At 40.4% G+C, this 26,641-nt stretch overlaps 1 protein-coding gene across 1 annotated transcript in view; it reads left to right on the top strand.

Annotated features, from left to right (window-relative positions):
- Nucleotides 1-26,641, top strand: part of CNTNAP2 (contactin associated protein 2) — a 984,443-nt gene that overhangs the window by 330,069 nt on the left and 627,733 nt on the right. The window contains 2 exon segments of the mRNA XM_032235887.1: nucleotides 18,148-18,357; nucleotides 22,148-22,332. Coding sequence (XP_032091778.1) covers nucleotides 18,148-18,357; nucleotides 22,148-22,332 — 395 coding nt within the window.

Raw genomic sequence — 26,641 nt, forward strand, 5'->3', positions numbered from 1 at the left:
CATTATTTCAACACACTGTCTCTCCTGTGCTGCTTCTATTTCAGGGGCTTGTCCCAACCTTCTGTAGCCATATTGGCTGCTTCTCTTGTAGCCAGAAAAAGAGCTTTTTCCTGGATCAATCAGGGGCTTTGCGATGACCCTGAGATCAGCAGGATATGCCCTTAGATCCAAAAGGATCGTCCAGCAACAGAGATATCGACAGCAATCCTGGAGCCCCAAGATTGCATGTTGTGTCGTTGCGACGTCAAGCACGCCTCACTGTATGTTTGAATAGCAGCATAATAGATAAAAAGATTATAAACTAGACTTTCAAGATACACTGACAATTTGTATTCAAAGAAAAGATGCAGGAATACTTAATGGCACTTCAAATGCAATTTATTAATATTTTACTATGTTGTTCACATAAGTAATAGCATATTTGTCTGTATTTAGAATTTAGTAAGTTGATAAGAGTTTTTTTAAAAAAATACTTGGATTAATTAGGGGTATTTGCTTTGTTCTATAAATTATACATAGGGCAGAATTAGTGCAAAATCTAGATTTCTACAGTAGCCTAATAAATAACTTAAGATTAATTTTTTAGTAATGATTTGGTCCAACATTAGAATGAGATTGAGGTAGCCATCTGCAGTTCATTCCAGAGAACATGAATATGAACATGAATATATTTGTCTGTATGGGAGAAGTTGCTAGAATGTTAATAACCCTGTTTTGTTGACTATCCTATCACAAGGTAATATTAGTTGCTGAAACACATTATATTGTAATTCTAAAAAAGAAGAGTACAGCTTTTTCTTGCCTCCTTATGAGCCTTGAAAAACATACAATTTATGATATTAATAAATCAAACTAAGTACAATTATTTAAAAGTCAAGATTCATACAAGTCAGTCCCATGCCTACACTCAAGAAGTAACTTGAAAATCATTTTAGAATGTACTGGCAAATAAATTCAAATGAGTTACATGTTCAAATTAAAATAATACTAATGCTTCTGAGTGGTTTTTTTATATATATAAAGCATTCTGCTGAAGTTTGCTTTGGTAATTACATTAATTTTCATCATTATTTAAATTGAACGTTCTGTAAAACATATTTTTTTACATTTTCTGCTCATAGGTTACGGACAACCAACTGTACTGTAGCTGTAAGTTCTGTACTTGTATTCTAAGTGGTTATTTTCCAATAGAACAGAACAGAATAGAATGAAAGAGTTGGAAGGCACTTTGAGGTCCAATCCTCTGCTCAGGCAGGAAATCCTATACTATTTCAGACAAGTGGTTGTCCAATATCTTCTTTAAAACTTCAAGTGTTGGAGTATTAATTGTTTTAACTGTTTTAACCTTAGTTCTAAGTTGCTTCTCTCCTTGATTGGTTTCCATCCATTGCTTCTTGTCCCATCATCAGGTGCTTTGGAAAATAGTTTGACCCCCTCTTCCTTGCGGCAAACCTTGAGATATTGGAACACTGCTAACATGTCACCTCTAGTCCTTCCTTTAATTAAACTAGACATACCCAATTCTAGCAACCATTCTTTATATGTTTTAGCTTCCAGATTCCAAATCATCTTTGTTGCTTTTCTCTTCCACTCTTTCTGGAGTCTCAGCAATTTTTCTTCATTGTGGTGACCAAAACTGAATGCAGTTCTTGCAAGTGTGATCTTACCAAGGTGTTATAAGTGGTATCAACACTTCATGTGATCTTGATTCTATTACTCAGTTAATGCAGCCTAAAATTATATTGACTTTTTTGGTAGTTGCAGCACACTGGATCATATGCTGGATCATGTTTAAATGATTGTCCAATAGGACTCCAAGATCCCTCTCACAGTTACTACTATTGAGCCAGGTACCACCTATGCCAGTGATGGTTTTTGGCATCGCATGCCAAAAGCAGGGGGAGTGCAGGAGGGTCATGGGTGGGTGTGCCACACCCATAATCCTATGCGCATGTACCAGTGCACATGTGCACACAACCACCCCCATGCATGTGTACACAAACCCCACCCTCTTTTGGGTCTGCAATGATCCCATTTTCCACCCTTCCCAGGCTCCAGAGGGTTTCTAGGAGCCTAGTCCCATCTGCCAGTCAGTGTCGACTGGCAACTACGCGGAGGAGAGCCTTTTCAGTAGCAGCTCCGACCCTTTGGAACGATCTCCCCATGGAGATTCGTACCCTCACCACCCTCCAGACCTTCCGCACAGCCCTCAAGACCTGGCTATCCCGTCAGGCCTGAAGTTAAAGATTATAATCCACCCCCGCCCGAATGTTGAATGAATGTTGCTTTACTCTTTTAATTATGTATTGTCTTACATGTCATTGTATGTTTCCCCTTCCTATATAAGTTGTAAGCCGCCCTGAGTCCCCTCAGGGAAAAGGGCGGCCTATAAATAAACTTAACCATAACCATAACCATAGGGAGGGAAAAATGGCCTCCCTGTCCCCCACAGAGGGCCTGCAGAGGCTTCCAGTGCCTTTCACTTGCACCTTCAGAGCCTGCCACTCCCCCCCGCCTTCAGAGGCAATGGAAGCAAACACTACTTTTGGTGGGGCAGCCATGCTCGCACAGTCCTGGCCTGACATCTCATTACCCCCACCCCCTGCTGAGCCAAGCATGGCTCAACAGTGCTAGGAGGCACCTAGCAGTACCAGTGGTCCCCCTGGTGGCTGGCAGGCGGTTCCAAGTGCAATGCCCTCGATGTCCAGCACCTTCCACCAGTGCAGAAAGGGTGTGGGGTGGGGAAACAAGTTCCAGGGGGGGTTGAGAGAGAGATTAGACCAGTGGGTAAAAGCAGCAGTTAAGGGTAGAGACCACAATGCTTCCCGGCACGAGTGAGAAAATAAAGCTCCTTTTCTCAGGCGGTGTGATGTGGAGTTTAAGGCTAACCCAGAAGGGGTGGCGGCCAGGTGCTTACTGCTTGTTTTGGCATATGGAGAGGGACCTTGGTCAAGTCAGGGTCTCTCTCTCCTTCCTTGGATGAATCTGGTGGGAAGAGCAGCCTTCCTTGCCGAGCTTGAGGAGGGGGGGAGGCCCGAGGGCAAGAACAACTCCCGGCCGCCTCTGGGTTAGGATAGAGCCACCTTGGGCCTCTGTCTCTCGATCTCCTTGTGCCAGGGGAATCCTTCTCTGGGCAGGGGCGAAGAAGAGCCACCACCCTCCTCCCCCTGTGGCTCCTACCCAGCGCTCTCTCTTCTCTCTCCCCTTTGCCTCCCCACACTTGTTTACCTGTCCCAGAGAACTCAGGCTACGCCTCCCTCTGACCCGGTCACCTTTCTCGCCGGCATCGCTCCTGAGTGAACTCTTCTATCCACAGCTGTTGCGAAGCAAAACCCAATGCGCAAACTGGAAGTCAGTTCCTGAACTTCCGGTTTGTGCCTTGGGTTGTTTTTTGCCCTCTGGAGGCAACGTCTCGTGTGCCCTGACAAATGGCTTCACATGCCACCTGTGGCAGGCGTGCCATAGATTCGCCATCACAGACCTATGCTATGTCTACATTTGTTTTTTCTTGCCTAAATGTAGAACCTTACTTTTTTCATGATTGAATTTCATTTTGTTAGCACTCAATGTTCAAGTATGTCAAGTTCCTTTTGTATCGTAAGCTTAGCTTCTGGAGTGTTTGCTAGTCCTGCCAGCTTGGTGTCATTTAAATATTTGATGAGTTCACCATCTATTCCCTCATCCAAATCATTGATGAAGATTTTGAAGAGTACTGGGTGTAAAACAGAGCCTTGGAGTACTCCAATACAAACTTCCCTCCATGTAGATGCAGTTCCATTGAAGACTGCATGTTGAGTGTGGTTGGTCAGCTAGTTACAAATCCATCTGGTGGTGATTCTGTCTAACTCCTATTTTTATATCTTATCAAGTAGTAGGTTATGGTCTATTTTATCAAATGTCTTTCTGGTGTCCAAGTAAATTATATCTACAGCATTTTTCTGATCCACTAATTTTGTCACTTTGTGAAAGAATATAATATGATTTGTCTGGCATGATCTGTTTTTGACAAACCCATGTTGGCTTTTGGTTATGACTTCGTTTGCTTCTAGATATTCACAGATTTGTTGCTTTGTTATCTTTTCCAGTATCTTTCCAGGTATTAAGGTCAGGCTAATAGATCAATAGTTTCCTGAATCTATCCCCCCCCCCCTCTTTTGACGATGGGAACTATATCAACACTTTTCAGTTCTCTGGTAATGTCCCAGTGCTCCAGGATCTTTGAAATATATAGTTCAGTGTTTCTGAGATCATATCTGCCAGTTCCTTCAGAACCTTGGAGTATAGTCCATCTGGTCCTGGTGATTTTAACTCCTTTAGGATGGACAGGTGCTCTTGTGCCATTATCTTGCCCATTTTAACTTGTATTCCTAATCTGTTTTTTACGGTATTGTTTTTGATAAGTTGGATTATCAAACCTCATCTTTGATAACTGATGCTGAAAGACAGAGAAAGAGCTGTCTGGAAGAAGCAGCTGACTCAGAAGTCAGGAATACCCTTTCTCACCCACCCCACCCCCAAATTGATTTGCTAAAAGGGCAGGTGGCTAAGCAAGGGGCAGGAAGCCCTGCCATGCCTGGCAAAGGTTGGGGAGAAGAAATGACAAGAAGAGCCCTGTCTTGCTTCAAGTACCACAATGAAAGGCAGCAGCAGCTTCTCTACCCTGCCCTCTCCACACTGAAATCCAACTGTCAGTTACACGCCCAGTTGCCCATGCATCCGTGTGTGTGTGTGTCCTGTGTCCTTAGGGCAGAGCCATCTCCAGGCCCTGTGAAGCCCCTGCGAAGTCTGTTGTCTGCCAAGGAGTCTAGTCAAGACCTCACTCATTGATCTCTGAGGCATGTGGACAACCAAAAGGATGGGCTCCTTTTGGCACTTAGCTTGACCACCTGTTTAGTAGCTCAAGCACCTCCCTCCAAGTGCCTTGTCAGAGCTGCCTTGAGGTTTTGCCTGTACCAAAGTCACTTGCTTGGAGGGGGCTGGGGTGGATAGAGGAGCAGCTATGTGCCAAAATAGCCTCAGGAGAGGCTGGGTGAGGCAAGGAGTGGCTGGGAGGGGAGGGACGAGTCATGAGGTGAGGCTGGACATGGTGATTCCGCCGGTTCACTGAATTGCACACAAAGTTAACTACCAGTTTGGGTGAACAGGTGTGAACTGGTTGAATCCCACCACTGTCTTTATTCTAAAGGAGCAAAATAGGATTTTGCTGATGTTTGTATTCATTTGAGAAATTAGATATGAAACTGAAACAGGGCTTATAATTCAGTTTCTCCCACCAAAATATATTAGGAAATTATATTCTCTGTAATTTCTTATTATAGTTAACAAAATATCTCTTTGGGAAATATATTGCAGACAAAATTCTTTAATGCAGGAAAAGCTTACATTCTTGGATAATTTCATATTAAGAATAACAATTAAATGTTTGGTGTAGAAGTTAGTTTATGCTGGATCTTACCTTGCATGGCTGTTTAAAAAATAATAATGATATATTGAGGTAGAGTTTCTTTGAACTTATTCTTTAGGATTTTGATTTTATTTCTGCCTCTAAAGTTTCACACTAAAATGAGATTTTGGAAGAATGAATTGTGGCTTCTAAATCAGTATTTTTGTTTATAGTCAAAAAAAGCTGATGACATTGACATTAATAAATTATATGATGTCTCAAATGATAAGCTTTGATGCTTTACTCTGGAAAATCAGTGGAAAATTATATTCTATAATGTGAAATTGGTTTTCTTTTTATCTTAACACAATAAAATTTAGGTGGTATATATTGAACATTTTATAATGATTTATAATTATATGCATGTAATTTCCTTACTGCTGGTGATACATTTGAGAAATCGAAACATTAACTCTTAAGGACTTTACTTGTCCTGCTTTTGCCACATTTGGGATTTTAAATCAATAATTGCTGATTAAGGATGCATATAATATGCTTGACTGTATCGCTGGCATTTGGTATCCATCAAGGCATTAGGAATTGATCTTCCTTCCATCCTTCTGTAAATGTCAGGGTTTTTTATTCCCTCTTTTTATTGCATTTTGGTTAATTTAGCCCAATAATCAAAATTGCATTTTTACTTCTTGGCGGCTTGCTACTGAAATTTGGTGAAATAAATATTAGAAACTACAAAAAAGCATTTCAGAAGTTAATTTGGATGCTGTGAGTGGATATCCCTGTATTAATTAAATAAAACAATATTTGTTCATCTACTTTATAGTATAAAAATATAGATAAATTCTAAGTTGTTGCAAAAATAGGGTAGAAGAAGAGCAGAGTATTTAAATAACAGAAAGTTCAAAGTATCCAGCATTGTACCAGATACAGCCAGGAGAATGGAGGTGAATGAAGACAGAAATGTATGTGTTTCTAATCTTAAAAGCATCTTAAAGACTCTTTAAAACTTACTTTGCATGATTTTCACTATTCAGTTTTAAAGCAAGAATTGTGCTATGCTCCAGTATGTTTCCTTTCTCCTTTTCAGGTATTAGAATTAGTTTTAGAGAGGGAAGAGTTTTGAAGATTTCTATAAGTACCACAAGAGCGAAGAGAAATTATTTTTCTCTGTATTTTTCAGAAACCATAGCACTGTAATTTTCATTTGTCATTTCATTTAGAGAATAAAACTAAAGAATTTGAGCTTCTTGACAAATGAAAACAAGAAGAGCTGCTAATACTAGAAACTAGTAAAAGTGATGGTGTAAGAAGATGCTAAAGCAGATTGTAGCTAGAATCAAAATTTCATTTTTTAAAATTTAGGGAGTTTTGGGAGAGGGTTAGCTGTTTCTATAAGAATGTGTACAATAATGATTTATTATTAATAAAACAGTTTTGTTAACATTATTTTAAGAAATAATAGTGCTATTACACACCTGCAATATTTATCAAGCTGCTCTTCTACCTTTACTCCTTCCACTTTCCTAGTGTCCCTTGAGTAGATTAAGAATTGAAAAAGATAAAGAGGTGATGCCATATCATCTTTTTCTGTTACGTTTAACTCCAGGGGATAACTGATTAAAAAGATAAACTAGCAGAATCATTTAAAAGATCATATCTGCAATGTTATCAGTCAGAATATGGTTATTACATATGCTGGAGTATTTGATTTATGAATGTTCACAATATCCCATTTTCTCTGGAAGTTTATGGTTCCCATGTTAAAAAGCATATGATATAAAATTGAAGAATGCTGGAATAAGTTTTAAAAACTCATCACTATCAGCATAATGTTAGCTGAGATAAATATTATCTTTCAAGAATGTTTATACCATATTCCTTCTGCAGATAAAAATAGTCCTCCTTTTTAACATACCACTAGTTATCTAGACAATATTTTAAGACTTCTAGGTAATATTAGTTTAACAATTAACATTAATTATCATTAATGTTATCAACATTAATATAACATATAATATTTAACTCATTCTGTATTTAATTTTCAGAATATTTCAGAACATATTCTATTCAGCTCTTATATTTGAAAAGTAAGAATCAAAATTAAATGCTTTCAACAGTAAGAAATAATTCATAATAGAACCCCCCAAGAGTAAAGACTTTACTGCTTTCTTTTAATGTGGATTGTCTTGCTGATGTAATCAGTCTGAATGTTTTTAACTACTTAAAATTTTAAATTAGCACCAATTTTATTGAGATAACATTATGAATTGGATTTGAATTAAAAGTACCATTCAAATATTTTCTTTTTTGTGGATAGTAAGGATCTCACTATCTAGAGCAACCAGGGATGGAGTCCACAGGTTCCGAATTCCTTATAAGCAAATCTACAAAATATGTACTTACTAAATTATATATGATTGTCTTATATATGGATATATTATGCATGTGTTTACCATGTCATTCAGTAGTGATTGGAGTAGAACAATGTATTGGAAGATGTTGTTGTTGTTGTTGTTGTTGTCTGATTGCCAGGATTGCATTAACATTAACATTAGGTAATTCATTGGTTTTGAAGACAGGGTTCCAGAGAATGATCTAAATTTGTCACCTATACATTCTACTTTGTCAGAAAATATGATTATCAGAGGGCAGTGATGGCTAACCTTTTTGTCCTCGAGTGCCGATAGTGTGCAGATGCACCCGACAGCACGCACTTGTGTGCCCACACTCATAATGCAATTTGTGTGTGACATCTCACTGTGCATGGATGTGTGAGCCCCCTGCAACACCCCCCATTCACCCAGTGCACCATCCCCTGTGCCCCATTTTGGCCTCCCAGAAGCCTCCTAGGACCAAAAATGGGCCATGGGGGGGCCACGGTGCCATCTCACACTCCTCCCTGAAAATGTGCATGTGACCCCCCCTCCCCATGCATGAACATAAATCTCCTACATGCATGGCAGAGACTTGAAAATCAGCTGGACGGCAGGAGGCCTGCATGCATGCATGGTGGTGCTGAGCTGGGCAACAGCTCGAGTGGCCGCAGAGAAGGCTCTGTGTGCCACCTGTGGCACATGTGCCATAGGTTTGCCATCATGGTCTTAGGGTAAACATGCATGAATAGAGATGTACCAAAGTAGCAATCAAAATATAGAGATCAGGGACAGGTCAGTTCCAATCTATCCATTTGTCAAAGGAATGTAGAAGCAAAATTCACACAAAGCTGTGGTTTCCTGAATTGAAGGGGACCTTTTTCATCTCTCTAAAAAAGCATTTCTTCAAAGTGAGAGATAGTTGCAATGGAGTGGTTTCATCTTACTGTCTTCTTCTTCTTCTTCTTCAGTGTTTAAGAAATTGCATTTGATGCAGTAGTAGCTCTGTTCTCTACTTCATAGAATTTTTAAAAAAGCACACAATTTTTATGAACAAAAGCTTTTGTGTAGTTACCTGGTAACAGCAATTTTCAGAAACAGTAGCTTGAATAATGGTGGTTTAATCATGAAAAATTTCAAGGTGTTACTGAAAATGAAGGTTCTTATCGTATTATTCAATTGAAGGTTCTTATTCAACCTATACATATAGCCTATAATACTTTTGATAGAAACCATTTTCTAGCTACCATTCCCTTTGATAATAATTCAAGTAATTTTAAACTTTTAAAAGTGAAAGAGCAGCTGTTACATCCTAAACTGTGAAATAGTTAAACTTTGACTGTAAGATGCTTACAGTTGCTTTTTTGTCTAAATTCTAAAATGGCTGGTGGGCCAAATGGTTTTATTTTTATGGTTAAACATATATTTTCAATGTGCTTTTGGATAATCTCCCTTGAGGGCTTCTTAATTCAAAGTAACCTGACAATTGTGAATGAATTCCTATCAATGTCAATTGACTTTAGATCAGCTCCTGAATTTTAAAATAGCCCCTGGAGGACTCAAATAGAATAGTATATTACTGAAGGGATGTCATAATGAGAAAACCAGCAGGAGAGAAAACATGTTGAAAGGTTAAGTCTAAAGAATATATTTATTAGAAGTTTAATATATGACATTATATGGCATTACGTGTTGTTTATATCATTAATATAAAGATAGTATGCATTTTGCAACAATTTTACAGTGTTGTTCTGCTAAGCCACAATAGATTTGTTGGCTTTCAGCCTAGCATACTCTAGGAACCTCTTAGCATTAGTTTGTAAATCTTGAGGACATGTGTGAAGTCCAATATAGGTTATACAACAAGCTGTGGTTAAAACAAAACAGATGTTAGTGTGCTGTACGAACACAGTCAGTTAGTATATTTGAAGAGGTATACATGAAAAAGGCAAGTCTCACCTACAGAAATACACAAAGAATGAAGTGTTACCTCTCTTAGGGTAACTACTATAAATAGATTCTTTTTTTATTCCACATTAGATATTCTTCAGTTTAAAAGAGGGATTAATTATGTTCCATGATTCTGATTTTAGAAGCAAAAGCATAAATTTAACTGAAGGCTTTGTTGAATCTGCAAGATGGTAACCTTTTCTCAGGAATTTATTGCTTTTTAAAAAGCATTCAATGAGCATTGTGCCATTAGTTATTTTGTGAGATAAATCTATGTAGTCCCTTGGGCCTTACTTTAGTTCATCTGCATAAGTTACAAGTAGAAAAAGATCATTGGCTTACGGTACCTGAATGGTCGTTCTCAAGGTGCTGCGGAGTGTCCAAGCTCGGGTTTAACTTCAGCTTGCTGCCCAAGGACTGAGTTGATTTTTTTTCTGTTGTAGCTCCGCCTCCTGGTTGCTCCAGAGGCTCAGTTTTAAAAAAATGAAGGAGATCAATAGTCCATGACTGAACTAGTCCAAGTCCAAGTCCAAGACATGAAGGTGCTAATAACACACCTTGCGACCCCACCTTAAGGGTGGGTTTGGACACTCCGCAGCGCCTCGAGAACGACCATTCAGGTAAGCCAATGGTCTTTCTCCTAGGCGCTGCTTGGAGTGTCCAAGCTCGGGACATGCCAAAGCTATGTCGAAGTTGGGAGGGAAGAAGAAATGTCCGGGGCTGCGGTGCTTGCCACGACCCTCTGTAGAACTCTCCTCCCAAAGGACGCTTCAGTGGAGGCGAAAGTGTCCAGTCTATAGTTCCATATAAATGGAGACGGACCAGACCACATTGCAGCACGGCAGATTTCTTCAATTGGCACTTGCGTAGCCCAGGTGGCTGAAGTCGCAGCGCTCCTCATAGAGTGTGCTGTTATGCGCGAGGGAACCGGTCTGGCCTGAGTCTCGTAAGACATCTTGATGCACGCTTTGAACCAGTGTCCGATGGTAGAGGACGTGACTTTCTTCCCCATGGAGGCCAGCTGGAATGACACAAATAAGGCCTCCGACTTACAGAAGGGAGCCATTCGCTTGATGTAAATATGCACCGCCTGCCGTACATCCAATTTGTGCCAAGTGACTTCTCTCTGGTGCTTGGGACGAGGGCAAAAGTCAGGGAGTATCCCTTCCTGCGCTCTGTGGAAGATGGTGTTAATCTTCGGGACAAAGTCAGGGTCCAGTCTCAATATGACTCTGTCGGAGTGGAAAATGCAAAGGTCGCCTCTGACAGACAAGGCGGCCAACTCCGAAATTCTGCGGGCGGAGGTGATGGCAATCAGGAAGGCAGTCTTTAGCATAAGGTGGCGTAGGCCCACCGTCCGCAACGGCTCAAAGGGTGATGCGGTCAATGCCTGCAGAACAACAGTCAAGTCCCAGGTAGGGTACCTGTGAATGGTGGGCGGGCAAAGGTTGGACGCCCCCTTCAGGAACCCCTTTACCTGAGGATGTTGTGAAATCGGAAGTTGAGAGTCAGAAGACAGAATGGTGCTCAGGGCAGCCACCTGTCTACGGAGAGTGTTTGGCGCTAGCCCCTTGTCCAAACCGTCCTTAAGAAATTCCAGGACTTGCGGAATGGTCGCGGAGGATGCCACAAGGTGATGGTTGAGGCACCAACTGGAGAAGGCTGCCCACGTAGCCTCGTAGATCCTGACAGCGGACGGCCATCTGGAGGCCTGAATTGTCTGGATAACTCTGTTGGAGAAGCAATGAAGCTTCAGGAGGTCCCCCTCAAGTGCCAGATGGCCAGCTGCAGCCACTGGGGCTCCGGATGTTGTACGACCCCCTGGCTGAGGGAGATTTGCTCCTGAGGTATTCACCACGGCCGGGACACCAACAGGCTGACTAGGTCAGTGAACCAAGTCCTCCTCGGTCAGTGAGGAGCGACTAGTAGCACCTCTGCAGCTTCTTCCAGAATCTTCCGAATGACATGTGGTATCAGAGGGAGCAGAGGGAAGGTGTACAGCTGACCCGGGGGCCAGCGGGATCTCAAAGAGTCCGTGCCCTCTGCCCCTGAGCAATGGAACTGGGTGAAGTACCTGGGAAGTTGAGAGTTGGCCGGCAAGGCAAACAGGTCGACTACCGGGTGGCCGAACCTCTGAGAAAACAGTCTCGGGTGCAGATGCCATTCCGAGTTCTGGATGGTTGTTCTGCTGAGCCAGTCCGCTGTCACGTTGTCCACGCCGGAGATGTGGTCTGCTCGTATTGACGCCAGATGACTTTCCTCCCAACGACCCAGAGTCTCTGCTTCCGACATCAGCGCCAGAGACCGCGTGCCGCCCTGGTGGTTGATGTAGGCTTTGGCGGCGATGTCGTCCGTTAGGATCAGTAAATCGCAGCCTCTGACCTGGTCGAGGAAGTGGCGCAGGGTGAGTCTTGCGGCCCGGAGCTCCAGCCAGTTGATGTTGTGGGCGAGCTCCACCTGCGACCACCTGCCCTGGACCACCGCTGTTCCCAGATGAGCACCCCAGCTGAAGAGCCTGGTGTCTGTGGTGATTATCAGCCGCTTTGGCTCCCTGAAGCATGTCCCTTTGAGGAGGGCTTCCGTCTGCCACCATCGGAGGGAGCGGAGGACCTTCGGTGGGACCCACACCACCCGTTTGGAGTTGCTGGCCTTCTTCCTTTGGAGAGGGAGCAGGAACCATTGCAGTACTCGCGTGTGCAGCCACGCCCAAGGGACCACCGTGATGCAAGACACCACCTTCCCCATCAGTTGCGAGAGAGAGAGGATCGAGGCTGACCCGGTCGAGAGTATGCTCCTCACCAGGGTCCAGATGCTGTGAACTCGCTCTTGAGTGAGAAAGACTTGGCAGGTTTTGGAATCGATGATCGTTCCGAGGTGCTGGATCCTGCAGGTTGGGTTCAGATGGCTCTTGGCGAGGTTGACGGAGAACCCGTGAAGCTGCAGGGCCTTGATGGTGGTGGCCAGGTCTGCTTGGGCTTGCCCCCTGTACGATGAGTGGATAAGTATGTCATCCAGGTAGCATTCCAATCTGATGGGCAGAGACCGGAGTCGTGCGGCTACAGCTGCCAGCAGCTTGGTGAAGGTCCGCGGGGCCGATGAGAGCCCGAAGGGAAGGGCCCTGTACTGGTAATGGCGATGGGCGAACTGGAACCTCAGGAACTGGCGGTGCGCCGGGTGGATCGGAACATGCAGATACGCCTCCTTCAGGTCGATTGATGTTAGCAGATCGCCTGGTCTGACGCAGCCCAGGATGGTCTGGAGGGACTGCATCTCGAAGCGCTTGTACCCCAGATGCTTGTTCAGCTTCTTGAGGTCCAGGATCGCCCTCACTCCCCCTGATGACTTGGGGACCAGGAAGAGGATGGAATAAAACCCCCTGCCTTCTTGACCCCTGGGGACCTCCTCTATGGCCACTATCTCTAAAAGATGTTGAATCTCCACCCTCATCAGCTGTAACTTGTGGGCGGACCTGGGGATAGGGCAACGGAGGAAGGTTCTCAGGGGGAAGGACAGGAACTCCAGGGTCAGCCCATGGCGGACCGTATTCCTGACCCAGTTGTCCGTCGTGGTCTCCTCCCACTGGGTGGCATATAGCTGGAGGCGGCCGCCTATGGGGGGAGCCCTGTGATGATCACTTTGACTTTCTAAAGGGCTTGTTGGAATAGCCTCCCCGGAAGGGTTTGCGGAAACCCTGCTGCTTCCCTCTGTCCCTAAAGGAGGGTCTATCCTGGGCGCGATCCTGCGAGGCGCCATAGGCTCGACTAGGACCGGCAGTGGAAGTGGAGGGCTCGCTATCCCGAAAGGAATTTTTGCGAAAGGGCTGACCTTTCCATTCATGCTTTTTTGTGACCGGAGGGAGCACCTTGCGCTTATCCTTATTCTCGGTGAGGAATGGATCTAGGGCCTCTCCAAACAGCTTACCCCCCTTGAAGGGGGCGGAAGCCACCTTCCATTTCGCTTTTACATCAGCCTGCCAGTGGCGGAGCCACAGCAGGCGCCTCGAGGTGACATTCGAGGCCAGCGCCCTGGATGAAAATTTGGTGGCGGCCAGGGACGCATCAGCAGAATACTCCACGGCAGCTATGATCTTGGTGATGTCCTGCCTAGTCCTGGAGTTGCCTGCCGGGAGGCCAGCCTACAGTTTGCAGAGCCAGAAGAGGGCTGCCCTGCCAAAATAAGAGGAACTGGCAGAAGCGCGCATGGCCCAGGCGGAGGCCTGGTGTGTCTTAAGAGCCACGGATTCCGCCCTCTTGTCCTCTGCCTTGAGGCCTTCCAATAACTTGGCTGGAAGGGAAGTGAGGGATGTGAGGGCCATAATTGGATCGTCCACCTGGGGGACCTTGAGGAGCTCCTCCAAGGGAGCCTCCGTGGTGAATAACTTCCTCTCCATCCCACTGGGAGTGGCCAGAGTCCCTGGCTGAACCCATTGTCGCTGGATGATGTCCAAAAATAACTGGGGTGCCGGCACGAGGTCCAAAGGCAGAGGAACCTCATTAAAAAGGCCTGTGTCGCGGTCCTGGGGCCCTATGACTACACCCGTGGCTGGGTCAGATACAGGCTTTGCTGCGGGGGCTAGGAGATCCATCTGGGGGCCTGCAGCCCTGGCCTTCATGAGGAGGGGCTTAAACATGGCCGGATTGAATAAGGCTGATCCCGTGGCCTGTTCAGCGGCAGGTTCCTCATCCTCCAATAGGACCGGAACCTCTACCTCAGGCTCCTCCTGATCTGACACCTCACTAAGTCCCGTGGGGGCAGGAGAGGGTGCCCTAGCTTCATAGGCCTTGGGAATCTTGGCCTGACTGGGAGCTGGCTTGTGCGCCACAGGGGGCAGCTGGGCCACCAGCTGTACCATGCCATCTGAGATGCCTTTGGATATGGCCCGAGCTACCACCTCCTCCATGGCCCTGGATAGGATGGACTCCTGACCTTGAGGGGGAGGGGGCTCCAATTCAGATGGAGCTAAGGATTCCTCCTCAGCTCCTGAATCCATGTTTGCTAGGGAATCCATAGCCATGGAATGGGTAGGGGATCCCAAGGAAGCCCTTTGAGGGTTGGGGGAGAACCCAAAGTCCTCACTGCCTGGGCCTAGAGGGGATTCCCCTCGCTGGGATTCGCCCCTGGGAGACCCACCCCCTGTCTCGTTGGGGGATGACTCCATAGGGATCTTGCACTGTGCGGCCTGGGCCTTCTGGAACTGTTTCTCCAGGGCCTTCTGGTGGCACAGTGCCATTTTTTCCTCAGCCTTGGAGGCCGAGCCTGCCTTAGGCTGCTTCTCCCCTGGGGAAATACCCCCCCCAACTCCCTTGCCTGATGGATTGGGCCTGCTACACTTACTAGGAGTGGGCCCGGTCTTTTCCCCTTGCCACTCTTCCATGCTGGTAGTATTAAGCTGTTGCTCCATTCTGGCAATGGCAGTAGACCAGGCCTGGGGTAGACCAGAACCTGATCCACTCGCTGGGCCTTTAAGGCTCAGAGGCCTAGCTGGCAGAATAGAGGAGAGGGAGGCTGGAGCTGGCTGAGAGGATCGGCCTAGTGCCTGCGGATCCGCGCTGAAGGCAGGTAGGCAGGGTTTTGAAGCCCGGGTTCCCTGTGGCCGCTGGAAGAGAAGGAGAGCAAGAGACAGCGTGGGCACCCCACGTGAGGCTCTGGGCTTAAGGCGGCCCTCCGCGGCGATCTGCTGTTCAAAAGAGGCCGCGCGGCAAGAATAGAGGCCTGGAAGCGAATGCGCGCCAAAGCGGACTGTTTAAAATGGTGGGCTATCGCGCCGCGTGCGCCTGGAACGTTGTCGGGCCGGCACGGAGCCTAGCGCTCCTGTCAGGGGCTCAGGAAGGCTTTAGCTGCCGAATCACCCCCACCCCCACATACTCACTGAACCGGCGTTTTGGGAGAGGCCCAACCTAGAAACAGTCCAGGTGAAGGCTGGGCTGTGAGCGCCCAGGGAGCCTGCCTGCGCAATGGATTCAAGCAGAATTCTCGTAGAAGTGGAAAAGCAGGATAAAATTACCCTAACTACAACCTATCTATCCAAACTAACAAAAAAAGGAGCTACAAACTCTCTTAGGAAATACTAAATTGGGGTCCAGCTTGCTGCACAAGGACTGGAGCCCCTGGAAATACGTCCTGTTGGGCGACTAAGTTTTTTAAAACTGAGCCTCTGGAGCAACCAGGAGGCGGAGCTACAACAGAAAAAAATCAACCCAGTCCTTGGGCAGCAAGCTGAAGTTAAACCTGAGCTTGGACACTCCAAGCAGCGCCTAGGAGAATTTAAGTGTTATATTGATTTATTAACCAATTTCTTTTCTTAATGATGTGAAATAGTGTAGGCTGTCTTTTCAAGGTAAGGGTTATTTTGTATTGCAAGGGATTTTGTTATTTTGTTTGTTGTAAAACAAATTGCAATCAGTAAACCTCATTATGTCCTTGGAGTATAAAGCAAAAGATGGATATATTTATGTATTTGTATTGCTTATATAAGATAAGATTACCATATGTCCAATACATCCTGACAATTTTGTTTTTAGAATAAGAACACTGAGTCTGCCTGAAGATCTAATAATAACTAAATAATAAAGCTGCTCTCTTCCTTCCCCATTTTTACAATCAAGCTTTCCTTTCTTCTTCTTTCTTCTTCAGTTTTAACAGGATCCAAATCTTATCTCTTTTCCCACTCTAATAATAATTCATGTTTCTTCCAAAAGCCCTTCTTGCTTTTGTTCTGGCTGTTAATGATAATGATGCAGGAAGATCATGATTGGAATTACAAATGTGGGTTTGAATAATGTTGTTGCGCATAGACATATGGGAATGTTGGTATATCTCTAAATTACTTTAAGCCATTATTCTCTTGCAATCAATAGTATCTTCCAGAATGACTGAATGGAGGATGAAATGAAGACTGAATTATTTGCAAACAGTCATTAGGTTTGTAATGGGAGAAGGGGATGGCAGAGTATGATGTTCTAGAAGATAGACTATATTTCAGAAAAGATACACTTCCAAGGTTCCATACAATGACATACTTTAATTGAAGGGACATAGAGTATATGTCTCTTGTCAGACAATATGGGATGAGCAGAAACAACTGGAGAGAAGTATTCCCATGCCGAGCAGGGTTTTATAACTGACAACCAGTGTCTTGAATACAACCCGAAAGCAGCTGATTTTGTTTGGTCTTTCAGATTTGCTTTGCTTCTTCTAGAGTTGGGACAGGTAATACTGAAAATTCATTGCTCTATCAATGTTTAATAATATTTACAATTCAACTTCTTACAAGCTTCTATTTAATAATGGTTGCAATATGACCTTAATATTTTACAACAACTTGGTCTTCTATCATTTCCTAAATTCATGAATATGATTACCAATATGCAGACTTGATGGTGAAATTTAATTCTGTATATGATTAACCAAAAGTCAAATTAACTTTTCATTTATTAAAGTGTCAGATCTGCAGATTTGTTTTATTTCTACTGGGAGTTTATTCTGGAATTGCAATTACATTATTTTAAATTTAGTCCATTGACAGTATCAGCTCTACCAATGTTTCATCTTCCTTTCTTTTCAAAAATGGTACAGACAAAAAAATATTTTTTGTTGCCAAATTTTAGGAGCCTGGTTAAGACCATAAAAGCTTATGCTGAGGAATCCTTGTGGTTACCTTTATTCGTCTTAAATGATAGAAGTAGTTTGTTTTATAATAATCAGTCAAGCATTCTGGAAGTGGTTGGGAACAAATCCAAAAAATCTCATGTTTAATATTGCCAAGTTTGTCTGGGTGTATCTGTATCTGTGTTACTGTGTGTGTGCGTATGTCAATTACATTCAAGCATACTTCAGCTATTGCGACAGCAAAGAACATTTTAAAATGTATAATCCTGATTTGGTGTCCTCGGATAATTACTTTTGATTATCTCCATATACTGACCATTTGCAATTATATTTACAAACATATTTTTCAGTGGTCTTGGGAATTCCAACTTCTTTCTGAAAGTTTTCTTTATAATTTCCATTGTCCATTTTAGGTTGATGGCAAGGTCCAGTTTCTATGACATTTTGTAGTAATTGAATGGTCAACAAAGAGTATATTTTGGCAGAACTTCAGATTAATAGAAAAAAAATGTCATGAGAAGTTGAAATAAATGTCTCTCTTCATTAGCTTATTATCAGAGGAAAAGGCTCATACATTCAACAATACATTAAGTCAATATTCTATATTATACTATGTTAATAAAAATAATCAGGAGAGATTATCTTATAACTTCATAAACTGATGTAGTTTTCCATGTGCTGTTTGAATATGTAAGAACCAGATCACACATTCCTTAAATATCTGCTTGCCTGTCTTGATATAAATACATAACATTTTGTTTTACTTAGCCTAAGCACTACATAACTATTCAGCAATGATTTTGTTTTTCTCTTTAGGGGCTGATGTTATCAATTTTGATGGCCATGCTGTATTACCATACAGATTTGGACACAAGAAGAAAACACTGAAAACACTGAAAGATGTCATCGCTTTGAAATTTAAAACAATTGAAAGTGAAGGTGTACTATTCCATGGAGAAGGCCAACAAGGAGATTATATCACCCTAGAATTGAAAAAAGCCAAACTGGTTCTTAACTTAAATTTAGGTATGGCTTAAAAAAACAAGAAATTTTCTATGTCTTAGCACTAGATTTATAATTCTAAGTGTATCCCTTACCTTTTCTTAAATCAGTTTCTAGGTAGAATAAAAACTTCTTAAAAATCTAGAATGATTTAATAGATTTATTTTGGGAACATTTTATCTAGAAAATGGAATAAAGTGTTGTTGTTTTTAGCCCACAGAGAAAAATATCAGATTCCCGATTGTAATTTTTCAATATATTGATCTAAATTAGAGAACCTACTCCATCTCTGGGCTTTTCCTTATGTCATTAAGTAGTTTTAAGTTCAGATCCTTTGGTATCAGTCTAGGAATGTTAAAGGCCTTATGGCAGGAATATGGCAGAAATGCATAGTTAGCAAATTCACAGGGATTTTATTATTCTGCCCATGTTTTATTTGGCATCATTTGTATAATGATTAATCAATAATGTGTAATTTTCTAGGTTTCATCTGAGGTATCTAAGAATCAGATGATTCACATGAACAAGTAAGCATATATTTCAGGAATTTGTGAATTGAAATATTCCTGAAATATATGCTTACTTGTTTTGATGTAAAGCCTAAGTGGTTAAATTATTATTTTTTATATTTAACAGTGCAAAACCCATCAATTTTCCTATTTTGCATCATTATATTTTACTGCCTTTAGCTAGTTTTTCTTAACTGGCTTCTAGTACTAACTGTAAAAACATTCAGAGATGATCTTGGATGAGATATGAAACAATGATTAAGAAGCAGAAAATATTATATATCCTAGAAACTGAAGGAAACATTATAAACAAAGTCAAAATAACCCACCTTGATTTTGTTTAGTGTAACATGGGGCAGAGATAAACTTTGACAGGCTTTCAAGATTCTGAGGCAATGCCTTGCAATAATAGAAAAGCATTTCTTAATCTGGTTTACCTTAAAGGGCTGACAAGGACAAAGGTGGCTGGTTTATAATATCTTGAGACAGTGGAACTCAATAAAGTAAGGCAGAGGAAACCAGTCTGTTCTGTAACTTTTCTTTGTATATTTTCCTTATCATAAAAATATTACCCACATAACTGCTTAGTAACAAAACATGCAGACTCTCAGATAAGAAAAACAAACAACTAAACATCTCTAGACACAGTGATGGCCAACAGATCTGTGGCAAGCTTGGTCCAACAGAATATGGAGAGGTCAAACGTTGTCCACCAGACAGCGTCTCCATATGAAAAAATTGCAGGATAGAGGTCATCTTGCAGGTTTGGGTTTCATAGAGGAATCAAGTTGTCAACCATATCTGAGCCTTTATGGACCCTAGCTTATACTATCTTGTTTTTTAATCACCTTTGGAATTACAATTATTTTAGAGTTAAGTCTTCTGAAGTGGCTCTTCAAATTTCAAACAGGACTTTTCCCCAGCTCCATTTAAGGAAGTTGTAGCTGTACCTAGACCCCAATTTTTGCATGCAGAGCATATGTCTTACTTTACTGAATTACGTTTTATTTATGCTTTCAAACAATTGATATAGACATTCTTCTAACTTCCATATAATTGGACCACCTTCATAATTAAAACAAAATCAAACATTCAATATAATTTATCCATTAAAATAGTTAAAATTAAACAGTTAAAACTATTTTATTTTTTACCACTATTCCCATAAAAAAACCTTATGCTATACCTGCCTTATTTTTTATTTGATCATAAATGCTATTAAACACTTGATACCAGGTTTTCACCATACTTTTAAAATCTTAAACAAAAATAACTACAATTTTACTAACTGCAAGCAAATATTCATTATGCTCAGTGTTATATTACTACAAATTAGTAGAGATATACATAAATTATATTTGAATTCCAAAATGAATCAATCCACTCACACAAGATTTGTGGCCAAGGTAAAATGAAATATATGTCAACCAACATAAGCTGATCAGGAGACTTCATGAGTAAATAAAGAAGTGATGCCCTGCAAAAAAGCAGATTCCAACCTTGGTTGATTTATTTTTTTAAAAACCCATGATCTATATTTTTTTCATAAAGAATGTTGACAGAGGAAGAAGAAAAAAATCAAGTTATATAGACACTTAAAAGAGGAAATGGTTCATCAGAGGCTTTTTAGTTACAGCATTTGGAGACATCATATGCTTAAAATAAATAGATATAAATAGAGTATAACTCTAAGGAACTACAAAATTGTTTGCTTATAAATTCAGTTGGTGATTATGGTAATTCAGCAGTTGAGAATAGAATTCTGGGAACAAGAATAAGGTATAACATCTATTTAGAATAAGAGGGGATAAAAGAAAGAACAATCAAAAGCTCCCCTATACTAAAACAATTTACAGGGAAAAACACAAGAGGGTGGTTTTTTGTTTGTTTGTTTTTGGAAGGAACAAATCAGAAAGTTCTTATCAGGCTTCTATAAAGCTGTGGGCAGGCAGAAGGAAGACTATCAACAAAATCAATTTCATTTACCTTGAACATATGGATTGTTGGAACTCCAGCTTTTCTCTGAAGTATTTTTAGAATATCCTGGAGGATTGCCAATAAATATCTGTGAGATTGTAAATCAACAAACCATAGCTTTGCATGCAAAATTGCAGATTCTCATTATCAAAGAGCACAGATTATAAACCTAAAAATGTGGAAGCGTCTTTATCTGTTTGATCAACAGCTGCATTCCAGTTGAAATTCATTCATTCATTCATTCATTCATTCATTCATTCATTCATTCATTCATGACACAAATTCCTATCCTTAAGAAAAACTGAGATGGGGGGGGGGGAGAAGTCATTTGCTAATCCTTACCTGCATGAAGAAGGGAGGATTATAGAAACTAGGGAAAAGTTATTCTAAGGTTCATAATATTAAAGGAGGAAGGAAAGAAATAGTATTCTGGGTTTCAGAAGAAGTGTATATATTTTTTCTTGTTGCTTTAGTATATACCACTTACATTTATCCAGAACGAAGTGATATCTACCCTAAAAAATAATAAATGATGGGCAGAGAATTAGAGGTATCATGGATCTGCCTTAGGAAAGCTAGGAGAATAGTTGCTAATCAGGATCTCAGTAATAAAGTAACATAATGTAATGTATTGTATTACATTACAATACAATAAATAATATAATATAACAATATCATTTCTGGAATTAAGATAATTTTGGATAAAAACCAGATAAATTAATTTTAAAAATCACCACAGTTATTACAACAAAAAAAGTTAAATCTTAGATCAGACTATGGAGGGTTTTTTTATCCTTACTATCAGAAATCTCAAAGTATTCTCACAGTGAGGATGTCCATATGAATACTGAAGACTTGCAGCAACTATATGGTATGCCTCAATAAGAAGTAGTATTGACAACTTTATCATTTCAAATTTTTCAAGGCATGGAAAGTGGAAAAAATAGCCTAAAATATGTAGTAGGATAAAATGAGAATTAAAGGCCAAAGATATCCATCTTAGTCTAACATCTTAATGATTAGCCATATTGACTCCTATCTTTTGCATAATCAGTAGCAACATATTTATTATAGAATTTCAGGGATACATAGAAACAAGGCATTCAAATTGTGTGTTATTTTTTTTTAAAGGATGGTTATTTGATTACATTTATCATAGCAGACTCTAGTATATGGACAAAAAGTAATACAAAATCAATACAATGAAAAATATTAAACATTAATATTGTATTTATTTTTAGTTCTTGCAAGCAGCCCAGAGTAACTGAGAAGCAAAAAATGTAATAAAAAGTAAAATTAAAATCCGTATTTTTTCTGTTTTTTTACAGGTAGCAACCAGTATGGTTCAATCTATGGACACACATCTGTGACCACAGGTAGCCTTTTGGATGATCACCATTGGCATTCTGTTTTAATAGAGCGTCATGGTAGAAACATCAATCTCACCCTTGATCGGCATTTGCAGCAATTTCGGATCAATGGGGAATTTGACTACTTGGATCTGGACTATGAGGTATACTATCATCCATTTCTATTCAATTTGTGTTCAGTGCTTTCCTATCAGATACAGGAAATGCACAATAGCATTTGCATACAAAGGATATTTTCAGAAGTTATGAAATGCATTTAATATTTCAGTGCTGATTTAGATAATAGTCAGTTCTAAGTTGCAAATCAGTTCAAATTAGCTCAAAGCTGTTCTAGTAATAGTTCTAGTAATAGAATATGAGAAAAAAATTACCTCAAACAACAACATATTTAGCAAAGGAGAACATTAAATTGAACATGGTTTAAAATTCTTGTTTTGGAGCTTTTAAGTCTAAAAGGAAATCAAATATGTATAATGTCTTGAGCTATAAAATAAATGTAGGCAACTGTAAATCTGATAATATACAGTACATATATAACAAGCAATAAATAAAATAAAGATATAATGGAAAGATTGGGGGATTTTGTGTTTTAGCAGCAAGAAAGAAATGGTTAACCATTGCCTAACAGGAAAGTTTCCCTGAGATTTTATTTTGTTTTTTTTTTGTTTTTTTAAGCATTAACTAAACCCAACTTTTCATAACATTTCTCATATCAACAAAGTTTGGCTAGGTACTATAATCTCTTCTGATATTTTTCCTATGCATGTTTAAAACAATAAGAAGACAGAATAGATAAACAAATAGGATTTGATTTACATACTGCAATAACACTAAAAATACAAAAACAATATACTTCCATATTTATATGAAAATGATTCATTAGAATATATATAAAAATTATCATCTGTCAGTAATGAAAACAGATAAGTATGTAGAGTTGAAAAGTAGGCAAAAGCAGGTTAAAATCTTGTAGGTTTTCAAATACAAATTGGTAAATGTCTTGGTTGATAACATCCCAGATTTAACAGTGGTTGAAAAAGAGAAAGTATGACTACTTGATGTGGCACTACTAAGAGATAGTAAAGTAGAATTGTATCACAAAGTATCAACATCTGAAAATCAAATTGAAATATTATGATGTTAGCTAGTTCTCGTGGTCCCAATAATTATCAGCACACTGAGTGGGATGCCCAAAAAATATGTGGATTGATAAATTTTCAATCTATGAATTACAAAAAGCCATATTGCTTAGATCCATATATATACAATGCTGCTCCATTAGGACAATCCAGGTTCTTCACACTGAAGTCAAGTAAAAGATTAATCAGAGTGTGAAGAAGATCTCAAAGTCCAAATTCAGTGGAGGTAGTACATTGAGACAATTAACCCTTGGGCAATTCCAATCATTAGATACAAAGTTAGAATAGTGGACTGGACTCAAGCAAAACTAAAAGCCCTGAATAGGAAGACCAAAAAAGTAATGAAAATGAACCACCACAGCTAGTTTTACAGATTATAGATTGACTTTGTAGGTCATATAGTCCAACCCCCAGCCCAAGCAGGAGACCCTGTACTATTTCTGACAAATGACAATGCAATCTCTTCTTGAAAGCCTCCAATGATGAAACTTCCACTACTTCTGAAGGCAAGCTGTTCCACTGGTTGATTGTTCTCGCTGTCAGAAAATTTCTCCTTATTTCTTTCCTTGATCAGTTTCCATCCATTATTCCTTGTCAGGCCTTCAGGTGCCTTGGAAAATAGCTTTATCCCTTCCTCTCTGTGGCAGCCCTTCAACTATTGGAACACTGTTATCATGTCTCACCTGGTCCTTCTCTTCCTTAGACTAGCCATGTCCAGTTCCTGTAACCATTCTTCATATGTTTTAGTCTTTAGGTCCTTAATCATCCTGGTTGCTCTTCTCTGCATTTTTTTCTAGAGTTTCAATATTTTTTTTATAATGTGGTGACCAAAACTGGATGCAGTATTCTAGGTGTGGTCTTACTAAGGCTTTATAGACTGATTTTAGTCCTCACTTGGTCTTAATTATATTCCTCTGTCCCTTATCCATGCAGCGATATTGACATTTCCATTCATTAGATATATAATTGGAATTGTAGATGGGACCCAAATAGAACTGGAAGCACTGGACAGAGAGATCAGGGGGGAAATGAATCATGCCCTTCATGAACATAGTGACTTTGACTCACTTATTTACCAAGATCTTTGGTAGATATGTGATATTGCAATACTCCAGATATTTGAAGAAGAAAGGAGATTGGAAGAACATTTCGACGATAATGAAAAAGATGCCCTGAATGTAAAACATTGTGAAGTCTTACTGAAAACCAAAGAAACCAAACTAGCCAATAAGAAAGAATAACAGAATAACAGAATTGAAAGGGACACTGGCAGTTTTCCAACCCAACCCTATGCTCAAGCAGTAAATCCAAAATGATTCCAGACAAATGACTGTCCCATCTCTTCTTAAAAGCCTCCAGAGATGGAGCACCCACAGCTCTGAAAGCAAGCTATTCCATTGATTCTCACATTTATTACAATAAATGATCTCATGTTTGTCATGATTAATGTTCTGCCATTAAGCTCTCTTTGATTCTGCATTGGATGTCTCTTTAATAACCTTCCATTTATTACTTCCTCAGGTTCTTTGGAGAATAGGTTAATCCAATCCTTTATGACAGCCCCTCAAACATTGGAAGACTGCTACCATGTTATCCCTAGTCCTTCTTTTGGTTAGACTAGGCAAACTCAGTTCCTGCAACAGTTCATCATACACCTTAGTCTTTTGTCCCCTAATCATCTTTATTGCTCATATCTGCATTCTTTCTAAAATCACAACATATTTTTTGTATCATGGTGACCAAAACTAGACACAGTATTCCAAGAGTGGTCTTATCAGTGCAGTACAAAGTGATACTATTACTTCATGTGATCTTGATACAATCCTTCTGTTGTTGTAATCTAGGAATACATTCACTTTTTGGCAGTTGCAACTACTGGGCAATTATCCTCTTAATTGCTATACCATCCAAAGTACACAGATTTTGTTAGGTTCTTTGCAATTTCTTTTAGTAGTTTGGAATACAAATTCATTAGGCTTTGGACACTTAAAGTCATTCAATATAATTAGTAATCCTTAGCCAAGTGTGTATCACAATTCATCCTGTTCTGCAAAATTGTCTGGTATAACCTCATTTGGAAACACCAATGCAAAGTATGATTTAAGTAGTTCTGCCAGGTATTTTTACTTGTAAGGATTTTGCTATCTTGATTTGGCAGCTGCTGTACTGATTCCTTTCCCTTCCTTTGAAGGGATCATTGCTGGCATTTTTCACTTACCTTTTGTTTTGTTTTGTTTTGTTTTGTTTTGTTTCACTTTGTTTTGCTTTGCTACTCTTGGCTTTGTTTCATATGTTGGCATTTCTGATATCAATTGTGGAGTTCCGGGATATCTCAGTGCCCTATTCCTTGGTGAGTTGTGAATAGGGAATTTTATTTGTTCCTTACATCAGTTAGTAAAAATGTGTGGTTTAGCTAAGTTTTGGCAGTATTTCTGTTACATTTGAACTATGTATTCTGACAGGTACTAAACTCTAAATGAATATATCTGGTCAGTTCATATTTGTTTTCATTCTTTATACTCATCAACGATCATCAACTTTTCCTTTAGTGGACAACTGCATTTCCTCTATTTTTCAAGGTTTTTCAAGGTTCAGTACTAAAGAGATTCCACTAAAGATTCCACTAAAATCTATCTGTAATTATGCCAAAGCTGTTCTTGTATCCTTTGCTTTTGGATACCAGTTTACATGTCTCAGTAGTTAATTATATCTATTACAGAGAACTGCTTCTACAAAGTCCACAGTCCACAGTAGCAGATTCTTCAATTTACTTTTACAATTTTTCTTCTCTTAAACAGCCAAAACTATTACATTTCTTGGATGAAGTTCTCATTGTTGAAACCCTGCCACAAGTTTGCAGTTTTTGAAATTGTACAATGATTAGTTTCTAGGAAAAGCAAAACATGCCACAAATGTTGCAGGACTCAAGGACAGGTTCATCTTCACATGTGTTTCTTAAGGGGCTACATGTAAAAAGTTTTGCATTTCTCATTCATTTCCTGGGTTCCTAAATTAAATGAGTTCCTATTTTCTATTTTAACTAATTTCTATGTTAGTGAGCCCATTTTAAACTGTGTTTTGGTTGTGCAATTAATTGCTTTCTCCCTGGAATGGATGGCTCACATGCTTGTAAGCATTGCCTTGTGCTATGAAAAGCCATTGCATTTCAAATTTTATGTTTTATGTAATGCCCTGAGTATCTCAATCCAACCTTCATGATTAAGGGGGACATATACAAGGGTGGGTTCCAGCTTCTGCTACTGCTGGTTCATTCAGGGATGCACTTCCAATGCACGCTTGATGCATACACAGT

This window comes from Thamnophis elegans, chromosome Z, assembly GCF_009769535.1.
Source record: "Thamnophis elegans isolate rThaEle1 chromosome Z, rThaEle1.pri, whole genome shotgun sequence".
Lineage (NCBI taxonomy): Eukaryota > Metazoa > Chordata > Lepidosauria > Squamata > Colubridae > Thamnophis > Thamnophis elegans.